A 22,740-nucleotide genomic window follows, 5' to 3' on the forward strand; every position below is an offset into this window, starting at 1 on the left:
GACTCCACAGCACTTAAACAATAATATATACATGATGTTGTTGTTGTTAAGTGCCATTGAGTTGGTTCTGACTCATAGCGAGCCTGTATAGGGTTGCCAAGGAGCGGCTGGTGAGTTTGAACCACCAACCTTGCGGTTCAAACCGACCTTGAGGTCGAGTGCTTATCCTACGGCCCCACACCAGGACTCATACATACACACACATATATGAGTCCTAGTGTGGCGTCGTAGGATAAGTACTGGACTGCTAACCACAAGGTTGGCAGTTCAAACCCACCAGCCGCTTCTTGGAAACTCTATACAAGGTGGCTATGAGTCGGAATCGACTCCACAGAACTTCACAACAACAGTCCATATATACACACAGAGATACGCAAAGAGCCGGCTGGTGCCATGGTTACCACGTGGCTCTAACTAAAAGGTCGGTGGTTTGAATCTCCCATTCGCTCTGTAGGAGAAAGATGAGGCAGTCCGCACCCATACAGCAGACAGCCTTGGAAACCCCCCTGGGGCCCTTCTCCTCCGTCCCGTAGAGTGGCTGAGTCGGCATCAACTCAATAGCAGTGGGTTTGGTATTTGACACACAAGGCGGCTTCAGGAACTTTAGGAAAACGTCATTAAGTTCCATTCCCTTTTAGCTCCATTTTCCCACAGCTTTTGAAGTCCCCTCATGTCTAGACACACACACACACACACGTACTTTTTAATACCTTCCTGTGTTTTCGGGAAAGGTTCACACAGTACTGAGAGCTCCCATCAACCATTCCTACACACATGAGTCAGTGATCGGGTGACGTTCTTCACAGTGCCCGGGCGTTCTCAGTATGTCTACGCTGGTGGTTCCATTTCCCTTCATCTAGTTGCCCTGCCCCGCTTTTCATCTTGGTGTTAAAATAGCTGTCAACCATCAGGTCCCCTACAGATAGATGGTTTTGTAAAGGACCACAGTCCTTATGGGCAGCGTTTTTCATTCCATGAGCCAATCTGTTATCCAGCTAACAGAGACCAGAGACCGGTTTGGGTTCAAGTTCAAACAGTATCTCAGGACAGTCTGTCTCGGGAGTCTTCCAGACTCAATGGGTCCAGGAAGTCTGTTTTATTTTGTTTTTTTCCTAGGAATCTGAGGGTCTCGCGTTCTCTCCGGACCCTTCTATTGTGGGTGGTCATTGATTATCTTAATCAAGTCACTAACTTGAGAAGAACCCTGAGAGCCTGGCAGAGAAGCAGGAGCGCAGTGTGCGTAAACAGATGTGCAGCTTCCCTGGGGGTCCAACAGCCAACGGAACACACCTGGCTGTGGTGACCCGGGATGGGTGAGGACAACTGGACAGACTCTCTTTAGCCGGTGCTCGTCGCCAAAGCGCCAGCAGGGCTGATTCGAGAGTGGAAGGAGAGGCTGGGGTGCTCGGGGAGTCACCAACCACATCATCCTGATATCTGGCAGAGCCCAAAAGGGGGAAGCCTTTCAGAATGGGCTCCATTCTGCTTCTACAATAGGGGCAGATGGTGGTGGAGGCAGAGCAGAGCCCAGGAAGGAAGCAGCAGCTGCCAACCCACAGCCTCCCTGCATGGCCTCCAACTGCACCAGCACAGCCAGACGCAGCGAACGCCGTATTTCCTGCTTGGCTTTCTGGAAACACAGGCACTCAGCCCAACCACCCAATCTGCTCCCTGCCAACATGCCAGCTTTTCTTGCCAGTTTCCAAACATCTGTGCCAACAAGACACCCACTGGTAGGAAAACTGTTGCTCGCAGTTTCCTAACCTCACGAGCGGCAGATTTCCTGCTACGTACTGTCTGTGGACACTTTTCACTACAGCAAGCAACAGGGTCAACTGGCTGAACAGAGCTCAGAAGAGTCACTGTCCACAGACTCCGGGCAGAGGTCTCCATCTGTCTCTACCCTGAATGCTTGGGCCGGGAGCACCTCACCCTGCTGCTCAGTGCCCGGCTCATAGGGGGGCTGATGAGGAACAGTGGGGCTGGGCCCCGCTTATATAAAGTGCTCGACCAACAGGGAACGGTACATGGTGACCACCACGGTTCAGCTCTCACGTGAGCCAACACTTTAGACAACCCACCACGTCCTAAAGCCTTCCACGTGCTCAGAGCCACGCTGACTCATGGTGACGTGGGTAAGGGTAAGAGATTATGAAAGGACTGCTCCCCATGTATCCAGAACAAACGAGAAAGGAGGAAAGCAAAGACTCAAGAGAGAAAAGCAGCCTACAGACTAACATCGGACATGAACCACAGCCTCATCTCCCCTGAGACCACAACAACTAGATGGTGCCCAGCCACCACCACGGGGCATTCTCACCAGTGCCAGAACAGAAAGCAAATGTGGAACAGAACTCCAATTCTTAAAAACAAAAATCACCTACTTGAGCAGCTGAAATGAGAGGAGACTACTGCCCTGAGATACTCTTTAAACCTCGAATCAAATGGTTGACACTGATGGTAAAGCAAAGATGAGATGGAAAGGGATAGGGAAACTAGATGAATGGAAAGGGAACCACCAGTATGGAAGTAATGAAAATATTCACACACTGTGACGGACTTAACCTGTCTCACTGAACAGTTGGTATAGAAACTGCAAAATGGAAATGTAAACTGCTGTGTAAAACCTGTACCAAAACATCAAAAAAATGCTATTTCAAAAAAAATAACAAGGATGCCACCAATAACATGTAACATGCCAACACATACATTCCACTGTTGGAAGCCAGGGATCCAGGACTGCACGTGACTCCTGACCACTCACTGGGCTCTCTAATTAACCACGAGCTGACTACCTGCCCCAACCAGGCTCTGGGCCCCTGAAGGCACAGACGGGGCTGGCCATGCCAGTCCCAGCCGGGCCGGACCCGCAGCACAGCCAAGCTGATGAGAGCACACTTGTGCACTAAGCCCTGGTCCACAACAAAGGCCAGTGGCCAACAAGAGTCCTTCTCCCAGCCTAGAGGGACACTCCCCTGCAGACACCACCGGATCTCCGGTCTCCCAGGGGGTGTCTGAGTCAGAAATGCCCAGCTCACATCTCCATCAAAAGTGCTCAGTGTAGAAGGTTCTCTGACACTCTCAACTTGGGGCCCAGTTACGCGGGTGCTCAGGCCCCAGGGCTTCCTGGAGACACAAGAAGTCCATTTCTAAAATCACCAGGGGAAGCCTGGGCAAATGGGGACAGCTGGTCACCTCCTGGGACGTGTTATATGAGGGGGCTGCAAAAAGTCTGTAGAAAAAAATGGAATGAAAAGACAGGGAATTTCTTGAAGCCCCCTCATCTACTCTGCACAAACACATTCAAATCACAGCACACAACCACCTTGAGGGCAGTCAGCGCGTTGTCAGAGACAGAATTCCCAATTTGGTTTACAAATACAGTGACACACATCACTCCGTGAATAAAACCTCGTCCTTCTAAGGGAGAAGTAAGGGCTCCGTCATGTTTCCGAGCCCCTGCTCACCTTCAAACCCCCTCTCACGGCCTGCAGGACGAGCTCCACCACCGCTGTGGTCTTCCCGGTACCCGGAGGTCCGTGGATGATGGCTAGCTCCTTCTGGGCCAGTGCGAACGAGACCGCTTCTCTCTGGGAGGCGTCCAGGGAGGGGTTGCAGAAGGTGAGCGCAGCTGGGGAAAAAAAGTGTTCAGAGCGGTTAGATCCCAGCTCTCCCTACCGGGCGCCCCTTCCTCTCAAAGTGGGTGGGGATGGGGAAGGCAACACATGTGGAGCCGCTCCTGGCGAGGAAAAGTCAGATCACACAAAGCAAATGTGCTCATTTTCAAACGGCTTCTTGCGGAACAGGGAATCGGCAAACTCGGGCCCACGGACCTATAAACCCACCACCTTCTTCTGCAAAGAAACCTGCATTAGCACACAGCAGCCCCACAACCCACCCCGTCATGGGGGGTATCATCCAGGGTTATAAAAGTGGAAGGGTCAGTGGCAAAGCTAAGAATATTTGCCATCTGCCCCTTTACAGAAAGGGATGGCCAACCCATGCTCGGAGATAATGAACCCTTCTGAAGAAAATGCTTCTTGGAACATACTAACATCCACCCCCAAACTCACTACTGTCAAGTCGGTTCTGACTCACAGCGACCCCTGGAGGCTTTATGAGCCCTGTAAATCTCACCTTTCTCCCATGAAGCGGCTGGTGGGTTTGAACTAGCGACCTTGAGGTTAGCAGCCCAACACCTAACCCACAGCGCCACCAGGGCTTCTTTGGAACCTTCTAGTTGCTATCAGAGGGTCCGGTTTTTAAGTGTCCCCAAAACGACAAAGTACAGCTGATGTTCTCCTTGCCTTCAGTCTCCCATGACCAGACTCGGCTCCTCCAGGGCAGGGACCCTTTGCTCAGCTCTGAGCTCAGTACCTGGTCGCAAGTGATGCTGGGTAAACAAGTCCACTCAAGTGGACGGTCATGGAATGTGGGCCTCGTAGTGGTGGCCCTGCCAAGCTATGGTTCCATGTCTACGCCGCAACTCTCCCCACATCCTGCCGTCTCTAGCAAATAGCGACAACGAGAACAAACTGTCCTTCGCCCAAATGGCGTAAATGACTCTCCAGTCGTGGGTCAGCACACGGGAGCCCGAGCTCTCATGCTCTAGCGCTGCTCTTACAGGAATCCCTCAAGGGGTGGCCGCCCTCACCCTGCACCCATGATGTGAACCTTTCTGGGAATCACGTTTGCTTCTGCTCCGTTAAGGTGGCCCCAGCAGTGTAGTTGTTGTTGGGTGCTGTCGAGTTGATGCTGGCCCATGGTGACTCCAGGTGACAGAGATCTGTCTCCCCGGGATGCCTAGACTCAGCTCTTTATAGAACCAGATCCCCAGGTCTTTTCTCCACATGGAGTGGCTGGTGGGTTCGAACTGCTGGTCTTTAGGTTAGCATCCCAGAGTTTAACTACTGTACCACCTGCGCTCCTTTACTGATGCAGGACAGGCTCTAAACCTACTCATTCCTGAGTGACAGCTATAAAAAGAGCAGAAGAGACGCAGAGTCGCAACAGGCAGACATGCCACGCAGGCCACGTCCACGAGCAAAGGAGCGCCAAGGACAGTGGCCGTCCCCTGACCTCGAGTGAGACCCACAGAGGGAGCAGACGGGGCCGAGGAAACAAAACCCCGTCCTCTAGATCTGCCTCCTGGTGGTCTTTTTGTCACAATAGCACTCAACAACTCAACACACCTCGGAGAGGTTTTTCCCTCTGTTTACGTGTTTATTTCTAAGTTTTTAGCAATGGCAACATGTCACTAATAGAATCAGAGAAAAAACAAAATTCAATTGCTGTTGGCTTCACGTGTGTTGGAGTAGAACCGTGCTCCACAAGGTTTTCGATGGCAGATTTCTCTGGAAGCCGGGTCTTTCTTCTGAAAGGACTCAGCCCACCAAGCTCTCAGTTAACGGCCGCGCCCGTTCATCATCTGCACGGAATGAGTGGATTCCGACTCTCGGACACAGTAGACCTGCACTGCCTAACTGTGTACATCAGGGCAGGGGGGCTAGGCAGGCACTGCAGTATTCTATAGGGAACAGACATGGTGGAACCCAAGCTGTTCAGTACGCCTGTGCTTACCTCACTTACTGGGTACACCATTCACGCCAACACCGTCAGTGTGAAAAGAGCCCTCAATTCTGTAGGAAGGGGCTATGAGGTTGGGAGAGAGACCGACGCCAACCAGACTGAGAGGCAGAATCTTTGATGGCGGGTTATGAGTAAGCACGAGTTAGCCCGTGTTTACCTTCCTCGTTGGCTGATCCGCCACTGCGGAATGTTTCAACACCTGCGAAAATGGCCAAGGTCTTTCCTTCTAGGTGCTTTTCAATAGCAGTTTCGGTGGGAAAAGAATATTAAGTTCTTACGTGTTTCGCCCACGGGACTGGGGGCTGACTCCCCGAAGATGACATCTAAGAGGGGGGACGCGGGGCCTGAGTGTTGCTGCTTCAGGGCCAGCAGAGCTCTGCCGGGGAGAAGAGGCAGGGACCCCTGAGCCTCAGCCCAGTCCAGCCCAACCCAGCAGCTCCCATTCCTCACCCAGTGACCCTCACTCCCAAGTCTCCGCCCAGTGCCTGGGGACCAGTACCCCAGCCTTGCCCCATGCCCACCCCCATCACTCCTGAGCTCCGCCCCTAACACATGCACACATGCACGCACACACACGCAGTCTGGACCAGTGTGGCCACAAGATGTGCAGCGGGTGTGAGCTGGGCCACGGGACGTCCACACACTCACTTCTTCAGTCGTTTATAGGTGACATCGTTGGCCACTCTGAGGAGCCTGTAGAGGTTCTCTCGGCTGAGGCTCAACTGCAAATCCTGTGTTTCGTCAAAGGCCACCGTGACGGACTTCTGGGTGACGCGGGTCAGAATCCCCGTGGCCAGCGGGCTGCCTCCTTCGGCGGTGTCATACAGCCCCACGATATCACCTGCAAAACATCAAAAGGGGGCGGGGCTAACGCACAGGATACTCATTCCTGCTCCACGAGATGTCTTCTCACAGCTCTTTATTAAACAAAACCAGAGGCAATAAAGAAAACAAAAATTAACTCGTGGGGTCCCAGCATGGCACAAAGAGTCTGCACTTAACCTCCAACCGAGAGGTCAGAGGTTCAAACCCACCAGCAGAGGACTGGCGATCTGCTCCCCGACACCCCATGGGGCAGCTCTCTCCATCCCTCAGAACCAGCAGATGATAACAAACCAAGGACTAAAGCATTATAGAAGCTCCCAGCCCAGCAGTGGCTGCTGGGTTTGAACCACCAACCTAGGGATTAGTAGTTCAGTGCTTAACCCACAGCTCCACTAGAGAGCCTCCCTGATGGCAATGTTGTTGTTGTTGTTAAGTGCCATGGAGTCAGTTCCGACCCATAGCGACCCTGTACAGGGTTTCCGAGGGTGTAAATCTTTACGGGAGTAGAAAGCCTCATCTTTCTCCCACGGAGCGGCTGGTAGTTTCGAACCGCTCACCTTAAGGTTCACAGCCCGATTCGTAACCACTACACTACCAGAGGTTTGGTTAAATCACGTGACTTAGGATCTGTACTTAAAGAGCCTGTCTTAACCGGGAACAAAATACAGTCACTGTCCTCGAACTACTAAGATGTCGTTGGTGCTCCAAAGATAGGCACAGGGAGGGGGTGGAGACGAACGAGGTAAACAGGGCCACTGAGTGAGCGAGTCAGGAGGAAACGCATGGAATTCAGGGCCCTAGGCCTGGGGAGGGACTTTTCTCCATCCTCTCTGCTGCATTTGTGGGCCCATTTGGGGATTCCCATGGTCTTTATCTAGGAACTCCTCAGCACAGGGACCCGAGCTCCACTCCTGGCTCTTGGTTCTTGGCAGCACCAGGTTCCCGGTTCTCTGCCTGCTTCTCTCTCCTTTACCTCTGGTACCTCAGGGAAGCCCCCTTACATCACACGGGGCTATGACCTGAATCCGGATGCTGCAGCCCACCCTAAGCCCCTCACAGCTGACTGGCCGGTCATACCCTGGGGGTGAGTCCATCACTGCCCAACTGCCAAACCACTGTGATTCCTGAGCCACCCACTGGACACACACTTTGAGGAACACAATTTAACCCCTGATGGCCCTGGTCAGAGCTCTGCGTATCCGAGGCCACAGTGACCCAGAGACATCTGCGCGGGCACCTAGAAGGAGCCGCTCCCTCACACTGTCCTGCTGGACCAGGGGCCCGAGTGAAGGGCGTGCAGCTCCCAGAGGATGGTCGAGCCAGGAAAGTGACAGAAACCAACGCTGAGAGCTGCCTCCCGGGGGTCCAGGCCACTCTCACCCAACACCAGATACGTTCCCGCCTCTGGCCTCCAGCAGATGGTGCACAGAGAGGGCCACCTGACGCAGAGTCCACTCTAACTGCGTCTAACACGGTGCCCAGCATCACCGGCCTTGGCTGTCTTCCTTCCCCATGACTGTCATGCACCTGGAACCTCATCCTGTCTCCCTTCCCAGTTTCATGGTGACACACAGGAGAGTCCCAATGTTCCTGGGGACAGAGGCCAGTTCTGTGCCCCGGGAGTCTCCCAGCAGCTGCCCTGCGTGGACACGCCTCTTCAGGATTTGGAGTTCTGAGCTGCTGAGCCTTAAGATGAAGAAGTGAACAACTTCACTGGACTCCGATCAACAGTTGATCATTTTGTAGTGCCTTCAAATGATGATATAAATTTGGGCAGAAAAAAGGTTCCCACCCCTGCTCTCTAGGGTCGCTATGAGTCAGAACTAACTCGACAGCACCTAACTCATGGTCCAGAACAATCCGTACAAACAATGTTACGGCATACAACACTGAGTTGCACACCTTAACTGTGTGAATTGTATATGCGAATTATAGACCAAAAAAGTTATTTTGGGACTTCTGGTGTGGCATTGTAGGATCAACATTGGACTGTGAACCACAAGGTCCACAATTCAAACTCAACAACAGCAAAGCTATTTTTAAATGTTTACAAAACATTTTAAATGTTTACAAAGCTATTTTTAAATGTTTACAAAGAATGAAGTTCTGATAGATGCTACAAAGTGTGTGACTCTTGGAAATGCACTAAGTGAAAGATGCAGACACCAGAGCTCACAGCGTGTAGGGTCTGTTGACATGAAATCTCCAGAGTAGGCCATAACTGGAGACAGAAAGTGCAGTCATGGCTGCCCAGAGCCTGGAGAAGAAGCCCTCATAATACAGTGTTTAAGAACTCGGCTGCTAACCAATAGCTCAATAGTTCAAATCCACCCAACTGCTCCATGGGCGAAAGATGAGGTGATCTGCTTCGGTAAAAATGACCAGTCTTGGAAACCCTATGGGCTGTTCTCCTCTGTTCTATGGGGTCACTATGAGCCCATTCAAGGACAGTGGGTGTAGGGCTTGGGTCCATTAAACTCCGCCAAATGTGAACTGTACAACGCATGTAGTACATTAGGTTCAAGCTGGTTTTAAACAGGCCACTAACCGGAAGTGAAGCTGTTGCTAGGCAACACCGCTGCAGACCCACACCGCCAGGACTCGAAGGTGGCCAGCAGTCGCCCGTATAGCCCAGTCCGCTGGCTGGAAACCGACAGCTTCAGCAGACAAACTCCTCGGCTCTGGAGCTCCTTCAGAGACACGCTTTCCTGCCAGGACCTGGAAGACACCTCCCGTATCCTCAACATTCCCATTTACCCAGGCAAGGGAGAGAAAAATCTTTGTGTGGACACTCACGCGCCGGAGAGACAAGACTCAGCACTGCCCCCTACTGTTCTCACAGGTCAATATCGCCCAGACCCTCCTCCCTGCTACCCCATGTGCAACCTCCGGAGTCATCTTTACCCGCACCGCCCCCCACCCCAATACTCTCATGCCCAGAGCCCTGGTGTGGAGCCTTGGGGTTAATGCACTGGACTGCCAAGTCCTTTGAACCACAGGACAACGGGTCAAGCTCACCAGCTGCTTCTCGGAAACCCTATACTGGGTTCGCTATGGGTCAGAATCAACTCGTTGGCACTTAACAACAACTCTCACTCCCAGAGTCCTGGCTCGGCGCTGTCTCATCAGCACTGGACTGCAAACTACAAGGTCGGCAGTTCAAACCCACCAGCTGCTCCATGGAAACTTTATACAGGGTGGGTATGAGTCAGAACCAACTCGACAGCACTTAACAACAACAACAATGACAATGACAATGATGGAGTCCTCGTGTGGCGCTATGGGTTAATGCACTGGACTGCAAAGTCGCTTTGAACCTCAAGGTTGGCAGTTCAAGCTCCCCTGCTGCTCCTTAGAAACCCTATACAGGGTCACTACGGGTTAGAATCAACTCAACGGCACTTAAGAACAACTCTCACTCCCCAGCTCCTCGGAAAGCCTATACAGGGTCACTAAGAGTCGGAACTGACTCAGCGGCACTTATTAACAATAACCCTCACTCCCGAAAGAGCCCTGGTGTGCTGTAGGTTAAACACAGGACTACTAACTAACTGCAAGGCCAGCAATACAAACTCACCAGCTGCTCACAGGAGAAAGATACAGCCTTGGAAACTCTATACAGGTCTCTATGAGTCCAAATCGACTTGATGACAATGTGTCTGGGTCTTGGATTTTACTTCTACTCTTCATCTCCTGATTCCTATTAGCCCGTAAATTCTATCTCCCTCCATGCTTGACACCCTGAATCCATGTCTGCCTCTCATCTTTACTGATACAGGCCTGGTCCAAGGCCACATCACCATTCACCTGGACAGAACAGTCTCCTAACTGCCTTACCAGTCACTGCAGGGTGAAACTGGTTAATGTGCTCACCTGCTAATTGTTGTTGTTGTTAAGTGCCGTCGAGTCGGTTCCGACCCATAGCGACCCTGTACAGGGTTCCCAAGGAGCACCTGGTGAGTTTGAATCACTAACTTTGTGGTTCAAACCGACCTTGCGATCCAGTGCTTATCCTACAGCACCACATCAGGAATATAGGAAAGGTTCAAATCCACGCAGGAGTAACCTTGGAAGAAAGACCTAGTGACCCACTTATGTAAAATCAGCTACCAATAACATCTGGAGCATAACATCTGGAACTGGTTAAGTGCCTAGCCTCTGGCCTCTCCCAGTCCCTCTGTCTAGTACCGGGCCCAAGGCGGCTCTCTTATAATGCAGCTGTACCACCTCCCTCACCTGCTGCCCCTCTCTGATGGCCAGGCCTTTCTTCCTACTCCACCTCATTAGGGAAACTCCACTGAAACTGTGGAAAAATATTTTTATGATCACTTTCTTTTTCCTTAAACTACTTCCTGGAGCAAAGACTTTATGATCGCTATCTTCTTCTTTTCCTAAAGTAGGAATGTGCGCCTTAAAAATTTGAACTAGCCAATCAGGTAAGGGAATAGATTGTGCTGTCAAAACCCTAGCCAATAAGGTGAGACACAGCCTTGAGACTCGCGTCAGGGATTAAAAACCGGAGTGAACTGCCCTCGGTGTGCTCGCTGGCCTGTTAATGTATGCACGGCTAAGCGCAAGCACCTGCTGCAGGAGTAAATTTTACTTTGCCAAGGTCATTTAGTCTCACCGAGTGTCTTTTACGCGACATCGGGATTCATTTCTAACAAAACCCATTCAGCATCACAGCAACACGCAAGCCTCCGCTGATAAAACGGAGAGGCACTGGCCGGGAAGCGAACCCAGGTCTCAGTTTAGAAAGGGGATTTCAGGTGAGGAAAAGACAAGGCTTTCTCGTGGCCTGAGAACGCACACAGGCTGCGGCGGTTCGTAACCAGGATCCCATTACCGCGCACAGGCCGGTGACCCTAGCGCGCCTCCAGGGGTCAGGAGCTCGGAGCCGGGCGCAGGGAAACGGCCGGCCGTACCTGCTCTCCTCGATCTCCGCGTCTCTCTCGATCTCCAGCAGGTCCAGCTGCTTCGCCACGAAGACCTCCACCGACACCGACGCCATCGCTGTCGCCACGCAGGGGTAGAGCTCCCAGCCAGACCTACTGCTCCCCGCCGGACTCGGTGCGTCGACACACCAGGTTTGCGCCACTTCCGCTTCCGGTCGTAGCGGCGGAAAGATGGCGGCGTCCGTAGCCGCTTTGGCTCTGAAGTTCACGTTCGGGCGGCCGCTATCCACTTGCAGCCGTCTCCTCCTGAGCGCTTGGGGACCCGCAGCGGGTAAGACCCATGCCGCGGGGTGAATGGGGAGCCTGGCGGTGATGTTCCTCGCCCTCCCGTCACTCGAGCGGCCGTGCCTTTGTCCAGCTCGGGGTTTGCTATTTGAACGGTCTTTTCATGCGGTGACTGTGTTGCACGGGGTTTGGAAGTCAGGGGAACCGGGACTCATCTACTGGCTTCCCCGTTAATTACTCGAATTCTGACTATGGCTCTTCGGCTTCTGGATAATAATCTCTGTACTACAGAGGAAGGAGGGAATGAGGCTCCGAGGAACTCGTTGAGTAGGCCGGGGTCACAGCGGGGAAACGGGAGGGTCCGAGTAATGAACGGGGAAACCGGCAGATGAACCCAGGTTTCCCAGGGTCGTTCTAGCTGCCGAGGAGACGGGAGGAAAGGGGAAAGCAGGGACCAGATCCTCTAAACCTGAACTGAGAGTGAGCTGATGAGATCTGCTGGTGGGTTGTGCTGGAGAGGATGACGTCTTCATTCTGTGAGGTGGGAGGGGTGTGGAGCGGGAAGGAGGCGGAGACACAGAGCCTCCTGGGAAGTTTTCAGATGCTGCAGACATCCAGCCGCAATGGTGTATTGGCAGTGCAGGGTCCAGGCTGCAGGAGGGGACAAGGGGGAAGAAGGATCATAGCTGGAGCAGACGTAAAGTCCAAGGACTGAAGCACAGGCACGCCAAGTGACAGGAAAGGGGCATCCATCGCAGGAGAGAGGACTCTTCCATTTGGCTCTTCAGTGAGCACGAGCACGAGATCGGAGGTGCTCTGACGGCCTGGTGGGAGAGACACTTGATTGCATTGCAGTGAGAGGGGGTGCAGCAGAGGACAGGGTAGCTCAGGTTTGAGGAGTTTGGCTTCAGAAAGTGGAAACAACCCAAATGTCCATGAACGGACGGCTGGGTGAGATGTCCATCCATACAGTGGACTGTCACCAGGCAATAAGAAAGGGGCAAAGTAGGATGCATAAGACAGTATGTATGACCCTTGACAACATCACGCTAGGAGAAACAGTCCAGTTCCGTGGATAGGAACTGTCCAGGGAAGACAAAGCCGTGGCGACAGAATGGGACTGAGTGGTTGCCGGGGACTGGGGAGAGAGGGCTAAAAAGGATGGGATTTCTGAGGAGATGAAAATATTCTGGAATTAGATAGTGGTGGGTTAGGGTGCACAGCTTTGTAGCTACACTAAAAACCAATTGTACACTTTCCCCAAAGGGCAGATTGTGTGCTGTGTGGCTTCTATCTCCCTCTTATTTTAAGCGCTGTTGTGAGATGCCTTTGAGTCGGTTCTCATGTGCAACAGAACAAAGCGCTGCCTGGTCTTTTCCATCCTCACAACCGTTGCTCTATTTGAGCTCATTGTTACAGCCACTGTGTCTGTCCATCTTGTTGAGGGTCTTCCTTTTTGGAGCTCTCATACTTTACCAAGCATAAGGAACATCCTTCTCCAGGGACTAGACCATCCCGATGGCACATCCAATGTATGTGAGACAAAGTCCCGCCATTTTTACTTCTAAGGAACGTGCTAAAGGCTGTACTTCTTCCCCTAATAAAGGAGCTACTGAGATGGCTCTCCTCTGCTAGCTTCCATCTGTGCACCGTTCTCTGTGTGTCTGCACCCTCCTCCCCTGGACTGGGAGAGCTTCGTCCCTTGGGATGTGAATCATCTAGTTCTACAGAGAAACCATGCATTTGAGTTAGAGTGTTGGAGGAGAATATTGCAAGTACCCCAGGCTTCCAGAAGAACAAACAGATCTGTGTTGGAAGAAGAAGAGTCAGGATGTTCCTGGGAAGCCAGCATGGTCAGACTTCGTCTCTCATGCTTCAGACATGTTATCAGGAGAAACAGAGGGAGACCTTCAACGAGATGGATTGGCACCATGGCAGCAATGATGGGCTCAAGCGTAGCAACAGTTGTGAGGCTGGCACAGGACCGGGCAGTGTTTCGTTCTGTTGTGCAGAGGGCACCAGCTCGACAGCACCTAACAACAACTGCTACATAACAGTAGTGTGGTGTTATAGGATCAGCACGGGACTGCTAACCACAAAGTCAGTGGTTCAAACCCACCAGCTGCTCCTCAGAAGTCCTACGCAGAGTCACTGCGAGTTGGAACTGACTCAAGGGCATGTAACCACAAGAACAACATGGAACAGATAACCCAAAGTGTAGCAGCTTAAGGCAGTGAATATTTCTTACCGCGCACTGTTTGGGAGAGTTAGGAATCCGGGACATTGGGGTTCCGGAGCTCATGAGATGGCGGCCTGCACTCAACTTGTAGAACGGCACTTAACTACAAGATCCCCCCGGGGGTAGAGCCTGCCTGCTGGCTCTCTGGAGGTGGCTGCTGGCCTCCGTCCCACCCTGGCTGGTGACCAGAGGCCTCGGCTCCTCACCACTTGGGCTGCCCGCAGCATGTCCGTGCCCACAGCCAGAAGTCAGAAAGCGCACACACGGGTGCCCAGGATGGAGCTCTGGGCTCTCGTGTATCCTGGCCTCAGTCCTGGGACTTTGCCACCACTTTTGCCGTTGGTCACACCCACCCTCCCTGTGGCATTCCTGGGCCCCCCTGCAGGCTGCATCTGCCAGGGGAACATGGAACTGGGGTGAACATCGGGGTACTTGGTCCAGGACCAAGTTCACAGGTGGACGACTTTGCTCTGGGAGCTTGCCCAGGGTGTGATGAGCATGTGTCAACACGCCGGACCGAAAGTGGAAACTGTGTTCTGTTCACCAGGCTCACTGGACGTTCCTGTGGGCGAGTCCTGAGAAACCCATGTGAACAGGACGGCTGGTGCCTGCTTAGCTGGACAGCAGGCAGCTCGTGTCTAACATCAGTAACAAAGCATCTCTCTCATTCCCGCAGCTCCTTCACCCTGGCCCACTTCTCGTCGGTTCTGCTCACAAGGCACCTCGCTGCCACAAAGGTGATGACCAGTGTGACCCTTCCCTGTCTTTCCAAGTCCCTCACTTGTATGTCCGGCTTTCAAGAGAATCGATGTTTTCCCGTGACTGCTAGGTGGTCATTTTCTCAGGCCCTTTCTATGTGGATGTGCAGCAGACAGGCTGAGAGAGGGGCATCTCGGGGAGTATTTGTGAGCCCTAATTTGAGATGTCTGCCCAGGCAGGGAGAGCAGAGGTTCTGCCAGACCTGTGGGCACACACCCCACCCTCGGGCTCAGGGCAGGCAGACAGTAGGACAGGACTGACACCCCGGACAGAGTGCAGACAGACAGCAGGATCACCCTGATGCCCCAAACACAGTGCAGACAGGCAGTGGGACAGGACTGACATCCCAGATAGAACGCAGGCAGACAGCAGGACCGCCCTGACCCCCTGGGCTCTGCCCTGTGGCCCAGCCTGTGGGAGTCGGCGCATGGGTTCATCTCATCCGTCATAGCTCTCTGCTTTTGCCCCCTTTCCTCAGCTCACGGAGCTGGGACAAGAGCATCTAAAGAACGTGCCCCAGCTCCTGTTACTCCTAAGGGGGGTTGCAGAGAGGAGAAACACAGGCTCCTGACTAGATGGAAAGGAGGAGCAGACACCCACCTGGCAGGGGTTCACGGCTGGGGAACAGCGCAGTCCTGTGAGCGAGGGGCAGACTCTCGATGCCCTTACAGGCCTGCATCATGCTCTTGGCTTCCTGTGGGTCTGGGGCATGGGAGCACATGTGACTATGAGAATCCTGGGCGAGAGGACACCCTGTGCTCAGCCTTGATGGGGAGGGAGAAGTCGGCCACTCCAGCCATCCTGAGCACCCTGTGTCCGCACGATGGGGTCATCTGAGGCAGGCGGCTCTAGGCCAGAGCGCCTGGGATCCTTGCTTTGATCCCCAAACAATAGCTGTTCCTTGACACACTTTGGGGTTCTTGGAGCATGTGTGGGTGCCGGTCCTCAGGGCCAGCACTGGTGTTGCGTGGTGTCACTTCACACAGCCACATCAAGCTTACACGTGTGGCCAGCCAGGCACACACACACTGACCACTCCTGGAAGTGACGGCAGATGCTGTCTCTGATGGAGGGCAGCTTCCCCAATAAGGAGGGACCCAAGACAGCCACCATCTCTGCCCCCTCGGGGCCGGTAGCGCTCCACCATGGCTCAGTGGATCCCATCCCTCCTCCCTTGGCTCCGGGTGGTGCTCCTCCATGACTCAGTGGATCCCGTCCCTCCTCCCTTGGTTCCGGGTGGTGCTCCTCCATGACTCAGTGGATCCCGTCCCTCCTCCCTTGGGCCTGTGTGGTGCTCCTCCATGGCTCAGTGGACCCCATCCCTTCTCTGTACCGGGAGGTGCTCCCTTGTACCAGTGTGGCATGCTTCATGTAATGATCCTCACAGGTACATAGCTAAAACCTCCCTGACTTCTCCACCATGGCCAGAGATTGTGCTGCCCGACCCCGTGGAGGAGGTGAAGCACCATGCAGGTAACGTTGCCTCGCAGGGCTCTGACCCAGGACTAGTGTGGGGCCTGGGGACGGAGGTGGGGGTTCAGAGGAAGACGGCACACAGGAGCTCCGTGTGTGTCTGGTGGCCAGTACTGGGCACACAAGGCCATCCAAGTCGTGTGAGCTGCCCACATGTTGGGAGGAGGGAGAGCAGCCGTGGTGGAAAGATCATGGCTGAGTCAGGCTCTGACTGTGGGGACGAGAGCTGGGACCCTGAGTGGGTGAGGCCGGGATCGAGCCCTCCCAGCCCCACGACCAGAATGCCTGTGGTCCTGGTTTGCGTCAAGCACCCCCTAGAAACAAGAGGGATGTTTTCCCCACAAGGGAAAGTCCCGATCTACGAGGGGAACCAAGTGGGCTGGCCACACACCCACTGAGGTGGCTGTGGTGCTGGGCCAGGGAAGGGGCCACGGGCGGGCGCTCACCAGGCTGTGCCACCCCCCTGCAGAGGTGGTGAGCATGGTGAACGAGCTGATTGCCACAGGCCAGTACGGCAGGCTCTTTGCCGTGGTGCATTTCGCCAGCCACCAGTGGAAGGTGACCAGCGAGGACCTGATTCTCATTGACAACGAGCTGGACGTGGCCTGCGGCGAGAGGATCTGCTTGGAGAAGGTGAGGGCACCGCGGAGCCCGGGAGGCTTCCTCAGAGAGCAGAACAAGAGCTGTCTGTTGGCCTCTTCCCCTCACAAGCTGCTTCCCGTAGAAAGGCGTTTGAGCCCCAGCTAGGCTCAGTGCTACAGTAAGGCCGTCAGCCCTCGTTTATGTGGCGAATGCTGCTGGTTTTAACCAAGACTGCTAAGGCCTGTCCAGGCTCTCCCTCACCTGATGGCCACTCAGAACTGCGGAGCCTGTGCTGTGTGGGGTCTCTGTGACTCTTGCCTTCTCTGTTTCCTGTCAATCGAGTTATTTATCAAATCAAATTGACCTGATTGATGGGGTTTTTTTCTGGATGTATTTGTAATTGTTGATGTCTATGACTTGATGAATCCGACTCCTTTTCCAGGTGAGCGTGGTGTCTGTCACTGATTTGTCACGAGCCACCTACTCATTAAATACTCCTGTTTGATTTTTCGAGGTCCTGCTGGTCGGGTCTGACAACTTCACGTTACTTGGCAAGCCGCTTCTCAGGTACGTGCTCTCAGGTGACAGGCGTGGTCTCAGGGCCGGGGTTGCAGACGTGGTGGGGAGACCCGTGCTGCTTGTGCTAAAGGCCGCTCAGCACATTTACACCTGCTTGTGGTGGACAGTCGGCATCACCTGAGGAGAGCACCCAGGCCCGATGGTTGGTGGTGTTCATCCGCCCGCATGGTCCTTGGGAGGCTGGCCGAGGACTAGGCAAGCTTCAGCGTCCCTCGCCGCTCTTGTCCTTCTCAGAGCACCTCAGGGTCTGTGGTTAGACCGGCAGAAAGGAAAAGCAGGTTTCCTTCCTTACAGCAGTCCTACCACCGAGAGAACGTCACACTGTCTCCTTCCTTCTAGAAAGGATCTCGTTCGAGTAGAAGCCACCGTTGTGGAAAAGACAGAGTCGTGGCCAAAGGTCAACATGAAGTTTAAGAAAAGGAAAAACTACCGGAGGAAAAAAAGTAAGTGCGTGAGAATGGCGCTCGGGTGGTCCTCCCGTGTCCCCCCGCGCGGCCAGATTCCTTCTCGGCCACACTGGGGAGTGAGCGGCTGTCTCTGGAGAGCCGCAGGCATAGCTGCTGGAGCTGTGGTGTGCATGACCCCTGTGGTCCACACCACCGCCACCAAGCCGGATCCACGTCATGCAGCCACTCAGCAGGAGACACAAACAGTGATGTCAGCAGCGGCTTTGTTCATAGAGCAGCAGGCCCCTGGGAACAGGGGTGGGGACACTGAGCCCTCAGCAGCATGCACATGTCCCGTCTGAGGCTGTTCCACAACACAACACGTCCACTGAAGCCTGATGACCCACACTCAGGGCTCCTGGAAGCGGCAGTCCATGAGACATGACGAGCTGTCCTAGATGAATCCGCTGTTTACGACCTCTCTAAAGTGCTAATGAGTACAGACGTCAGTCTGAGGACTAAGGCGCGCCTGACCCAAGCCATAGGCATGCAAACGCTGGACAGTGAATAAGGAAGACCGGAGGAGAATTGATGTGTTTGAGTTCTGGTGTTGGAGGAGACTATTCAAAGTAAGAACAAATAAATTTGTCGTAGAAGATGTGCAGCCAGAATGTTCCTTAGAAGCCAGGGTGGCAAAACTTCATCTCTCCTACTTCAAACACGTTATCAGGAGGGACCAGTCCCTGGAGAAGGACGTTCTGCTTGGAAAAGTAGAGAGAGGGTCAGCGAAAAAGAGGAAGACCCTCAATGGGGTGAATTGACAGCTCCAACAGGGCAACAATTGTGAGGATGGCACCGGACCGGGCAGCCCCCACACTGCACTGCTCTGCCCCAGCCCGTGGACACCTAGCAAGACCCCCAGACTAGGCCCGACTGGAAGCCACACCCGGGGGTGAGGGTTCTGAGGCAGGTCCAGGGCCTGCGTGCCTGCGTGCCTGGTGCGTCCTGTCTAAGAGTAACCGTTATTACAACCCTCCTTTGCCGACCTCGTTGCCGGTGGTGGTGTTAGCTGACAAGGGGTCCTCCACCGCACTCGTGGGACGCTGTGCCCACTGGGCCAGGACCACTGTGATCTGTCCGGGTCTATGGTAGGGTGCAGGCCTCTCTTCCTTGCCCCCCTCAGTCTGGAAGCCCCGCGGAAATTAGTGCAGCATCACAGCTAGTTGGGAGCCTCCCCGGCAGACGGGCGCTGCTGGGGCATGAGGTACACTAGCCGGGAGTACACCTGGCTCTCCTGCATGGAAGGTGGACGTTCCACAGTGGGCACCCACTGCCCCTTGTTGTCGTTGGCAGGTGCCATGCACAACAACAAAGCACCGCCTCGTGTGCGCCATGCTCACAATTACGTTTGAGCCCAGTCCTGCAGCCACTGTGTCAATCTGCCATGTTGGGGGTCTTCCTATTTTTCTCCGACCCTCCGCTTTACCAAGCCTGACTGGTCCCTCCTGACAACAAGGCCAAACAAAGTCTCACCCTCCTCACTTCTAAGAAGCTTTCTGGCTGTATTTCCTCCAAGGCAGATTGGTTTGATCTTCAGGCCCTCAGTAGTCTTCGACAACACCGTGACTCAAATGCCCCCAGTCCCCACCAGTGGAGGAAGGGTATGCACTAGGTGCCCTGCTGTGGAGCTGCGGGGTAAGGCGCTGCACTGCAAAGTCATTGGAGCCACAAGGTCGGTGGTTCACGATCACCAGCTGCACCTCGAAAACCCTATACAGGGTCTCTATGGGTTGAAACGGACTCGATGGCACCAAACAACAACATCAGGGAATGAAGTCCACCCAGGCAGCAGCATTTCCACTAGTAACAGCATTCATGAAGCAAGGTCCCTACAACAGCGGCCTGCAGTCCCTAAAACTACTTCAGTTGAGGGACCTCTCCTTCACCAGGTGAGCCCTGTGGAGCTCCTGAGGCCCCCAAGTGTGCCCAGTGGACAGGGAAGGGCCCTAGGTGTCCCCATCTTTGCAACGTCCCACAGAACTCCCAGAGCTCGGTGTACACCCACGCCACAGAACACATGTGCTGTGGAACACATACACCACAAAATACATAGAGCACAGAGGCAACATAGGACACACATGTACCACAGAATATACACGCGCCATGGAACACTGATAAAGCACAGGTTACGTGGTGTGGAACACACACCACGCGACGCAGAAACTCTAGAGGACATCTATACGCCGTGGAGGTGTGCCGCTGTGGGCTAATGCATCAGACTGCAAAGTCGTTTGAACTTCAAGGTCGGAGGTTCAAGCTCACCAGCTGCTCCTTGGAAACCCTATACAGGGTCACAATGGGTTGGAATCAACTTGACGGCACTTCACAACAACAACAATACACCATGGAACACAAGCACACCACAGAACACACATCATGGAATGTGAACACACCATGGAACATGGATACATTACAGAACATGGTATGGAACCCATAAGACACTGTGTACACACCATGGAACATACACCACAGAATAGGTGGTGCTCCGTGGGGCTGTGCCCAGCAGGCTGGCCTGCTGTGTCCATGGGTGGGTGGGGAGGAGTCCCCCTTGGCCGCCCCCACAGCCATGTTCTCTGTCTCTCACAGTCATCATCACGCCTCAGACCGTGCTGCGGATCAACACCATTGAGCTGGCCCCCTGCCTGTTGTGACCGGAGCAGAAATAAACTCTCCTCCCAAGGAGACGCCTGTGCCGAGTCCTGGTGTGGCCAAGGGCCAGGGGAAAAGGACATGGGGAGGAACCACATGCGCCATCTCCTAGAGTCTGTTTGTCTCTGGAAATGACAGTCCTACATTGGCCTCTCTCGTGGCTGGGCCGGGTGAGGGCTTGGGGGTGCCGCGGGGCCTCAGCTCGGTGCTGTTTCTGGACGAGGTGGACAAACACTAGCCTGCCATCTCTGGGAGCAGACAGACTTCGTCCGGGGTGGCAGGGCCCGCTCCTGTGACTCTGTTCACAGGGTGTCTGCTAGGGAGGGCCTGGTGTGCTCAGTTCTCCCCCAGGGGGGCACAATTCAGAAGCAGGTCCAGATATCAGGTCCTGAGCCCAAAGCAGAGGCAGAAGGGGAGCTCAGCAGAGACCCTGTGTCTTGCTGTTCTCAGGACAGTTCTCCTTCCAGCTGCTGAGTGGCTCAGCATTGTCACCATAGCAGACGACATTTCTACATCCTGTGGGGGGACCCATCTCACCATTCCCACCCTGCCTCTCCCCGACTCTCCCCCATCAGTCCTTTATCTCTGCCCTCCCTCCCCTCCTCCATGTCTGCTTCCCCGCCCCATCCTGGCCCTGGAAGACCTGCAGTGTCCTCTGTGAACAGCAGGGGGCAGTGGTCCTGCTTAGCTGGGTGAGCCAAGCCTTTCCTGGGGTGCTAGTCCCAGGCCCTGCGGGGAGGGGACACTACGCTGACCATGCAGTGCGGGCTGGAACCGGACCTCAGAACTCGGGCTTCTCCGTCTCCAGTGCTGCGGCATCTGGAATTCTGGGGCATTTCTAATGCTGAAGCTCATGCTAGGGGCCACAGGTCACAGCTCCCAGGCCCTGGCCTCTCTCCGGGTCAGCCTGTGCTGTTCTTGGGGCCCACAGGCATGATTTGGGTGCCTCCTCCTGAAGCAGGGACCCCCGTGCTGGATTCACTGAGTGGTGGGGGCCCCCAGTTCTTACTGTACTAGAAGTAGACAAGCAAACCATCACCACTGTGCCGTGGCTACATTCCCACTGCGGCCTCCAGAGGCCCTGTGTGTTCCCCAGCGTCTGCCGTGGCCTCTTTGTCCACAGCACCTCTGAGTGGGCTCACAGGCACCACCCAAGGTCACCAAGTGAAAAGATGCCCTTTGTAAGGCACTTTGGCCTGGCAGTAGTGTGTCCCTGGCCTGTGCCCAGACCGAATGTCCTCAGCCTCATCAGTGAAGTGGCCGTGGTGCCAGAGTGCCCACAAGGGACCACCCAGAACAGAGCTACCTGCAATTGTCCACAGAGCCACTCGGGGCCTTCAAACGGTGCAGTCTCAACTGACGGCCAAGCAGCCATGGTGGTGGACAAGACGTTCCAGGAGGCATTGTTGGCCGCTGTGTTTAGAGGGTCAGCGCTGCCTGTGTCCACTCAGAATCTCAAGGACAAGCGATCTGGTGGTTCTACAGCCTGTGAGCTCCATCGGCCAAGGCTGCAGTGTTCCCGGCCTGGCCCCTAAAGCGGTGTCATCAGGGCTGAAAGACAAGACCGTGCCGTATAAAAGCTGGGCACAGTGCTTAACAAGAGATGCTGTGTAGTGCCATCGAGTCACCCTGACTCATAGTGACCTTGTACACAGCAGACAGAGCAAGCACTGCCCGTCCTGCGTCATCCTCAAAGGAGTTACACGTGAGCCCAAGGCTGCAGTCACCGGCAGTCCGTGTCATTGAGGTTTGCCTTGACCCTCCACGTTATGAAGTACGATGTTCTCCAGGCATTGGGCCTTCCTGACAGCAGGTCCGAAGTCTCACCGTTCTCCCTCCTTCCAAGACAGACTTACTGATTGGCAGTCCCTGATAAAGCCAGTGCCCTTCATCATCACTCCAATGGCCATTCTTATTCACTGCCCAACTCCCCCATGAGGTGTCCAGGGCTGTGATATTTTTTTCCTTAAAGTTTTAATGTGACCTAAGTGAAGGTTGACAGATCATCAGTCCCCATTCAATAAGTCACACTCGGTGCCATTACAATGATTATGGTCCCTTCCACACACCATCAGTTAGCAGTGCCTACCTCTGTTCACGTGAACTCACCCTCCCTGTGTTTTCCACTACTGTCGGCATCTCCCTGTACTTCCTCCATCTTGTTGGACGTTGCCGTCCCCATCACCCAATGAGCATGTCTCTAACCTCAAGGTCAGCAGTTCAAAACTACCAGCTGTTCCGCAGGAGAAAGATGAGGCTTTCTGCTCCCGTAAAGATTGACAGCTTCGGAAACCCTGTACAGGGTCGCTATGGGTCAGAACCCACTCCACGGCACATAACCACCACCACCACCCTCTACCCAGTGAAGAATTTTCCCTTCCCTCCCACCTCTGAGAACCATCCTAGAATGTGTCTTTTA

The 22,740-nt window shown here is 54.2% G+C and overlaps 2 protein-coding genes across 2 annotated transcripts in view; one reads left to right on the forward strand and one right to left on the reverse strand.

Moving 5' to 3' along the window:
* IGHMBP2 (immunoglobulin mu binding protein 2) overlaps positions 1-11,425 on the reverse strand; it is a 26,621-nt gene extending 15,196 nt beyond the window's left edge. Inside the window, exons 1-5 of the mRNA XM_006861050.1 lie at positions 11,340-11,425; positions 8,963-9,132; positions 6,238-6,430; positions 5,868-5,965; positions 3,468-3,631 (exon numbers count right to left, since the gene is read on the reverse strand). Coding sequence (XP_006861112.1) covers positions 3,468-3,631; positions 5,868-5,965; positions 6,238-6,430; positions 8,963-9,132; positions 11,340-11,425 — 711 coding nt within the window. The remainder of the gene's footprint in view (positions 1-3,467; positions 3,632-5,867; positions 5,966-6,237; positions 6,431-8,962; positions 9,133-11,339) is intronic.
* A 115-nt stretch (positions 11,426-11,540) lies between these two features.
* On the forward strand, positions 11,541-20,323 carry MRPL21 (mitochondrial ribosomal protein L21). Its single transcript, XM_006860825.1, has 7 exons — positions 11,541-11,640; positions 14,510-14,570; positions 15,980-16,065; positions 16,535-16,698; positions 17,162-17,214; positions 17,566-17,669; positions 20,259-20,323. The coding sequence occupies exons 1-7, from the start codon at positions 11,541-11,543 to the stop codon at positions 20,321-20,323; spliced, it is 633 nt and encodes a 210-aa protein (XP_006860887.1).
* The last annotated feature ends 2,417 nt before the right edge of the window (positions 20,324-22,740 follow it).

This window comes from Chrysochloris asiatica, unplaced genomic scaffold (genome assembly GCF_000296735.1).
Source record: "Chrysochloris asiatica unplaced genomic scaffold, ChrAsi1.0 scaffold00040, whole genome shotgun sequence".
Taxonomy (NCBI): domain Eukaryota; kingdom Metazoa; phylum Chordata; class Mammalia; order Afrosoricida; family Chrysochloridae; genus Chrysochloris; species Chrysochloris asiatica.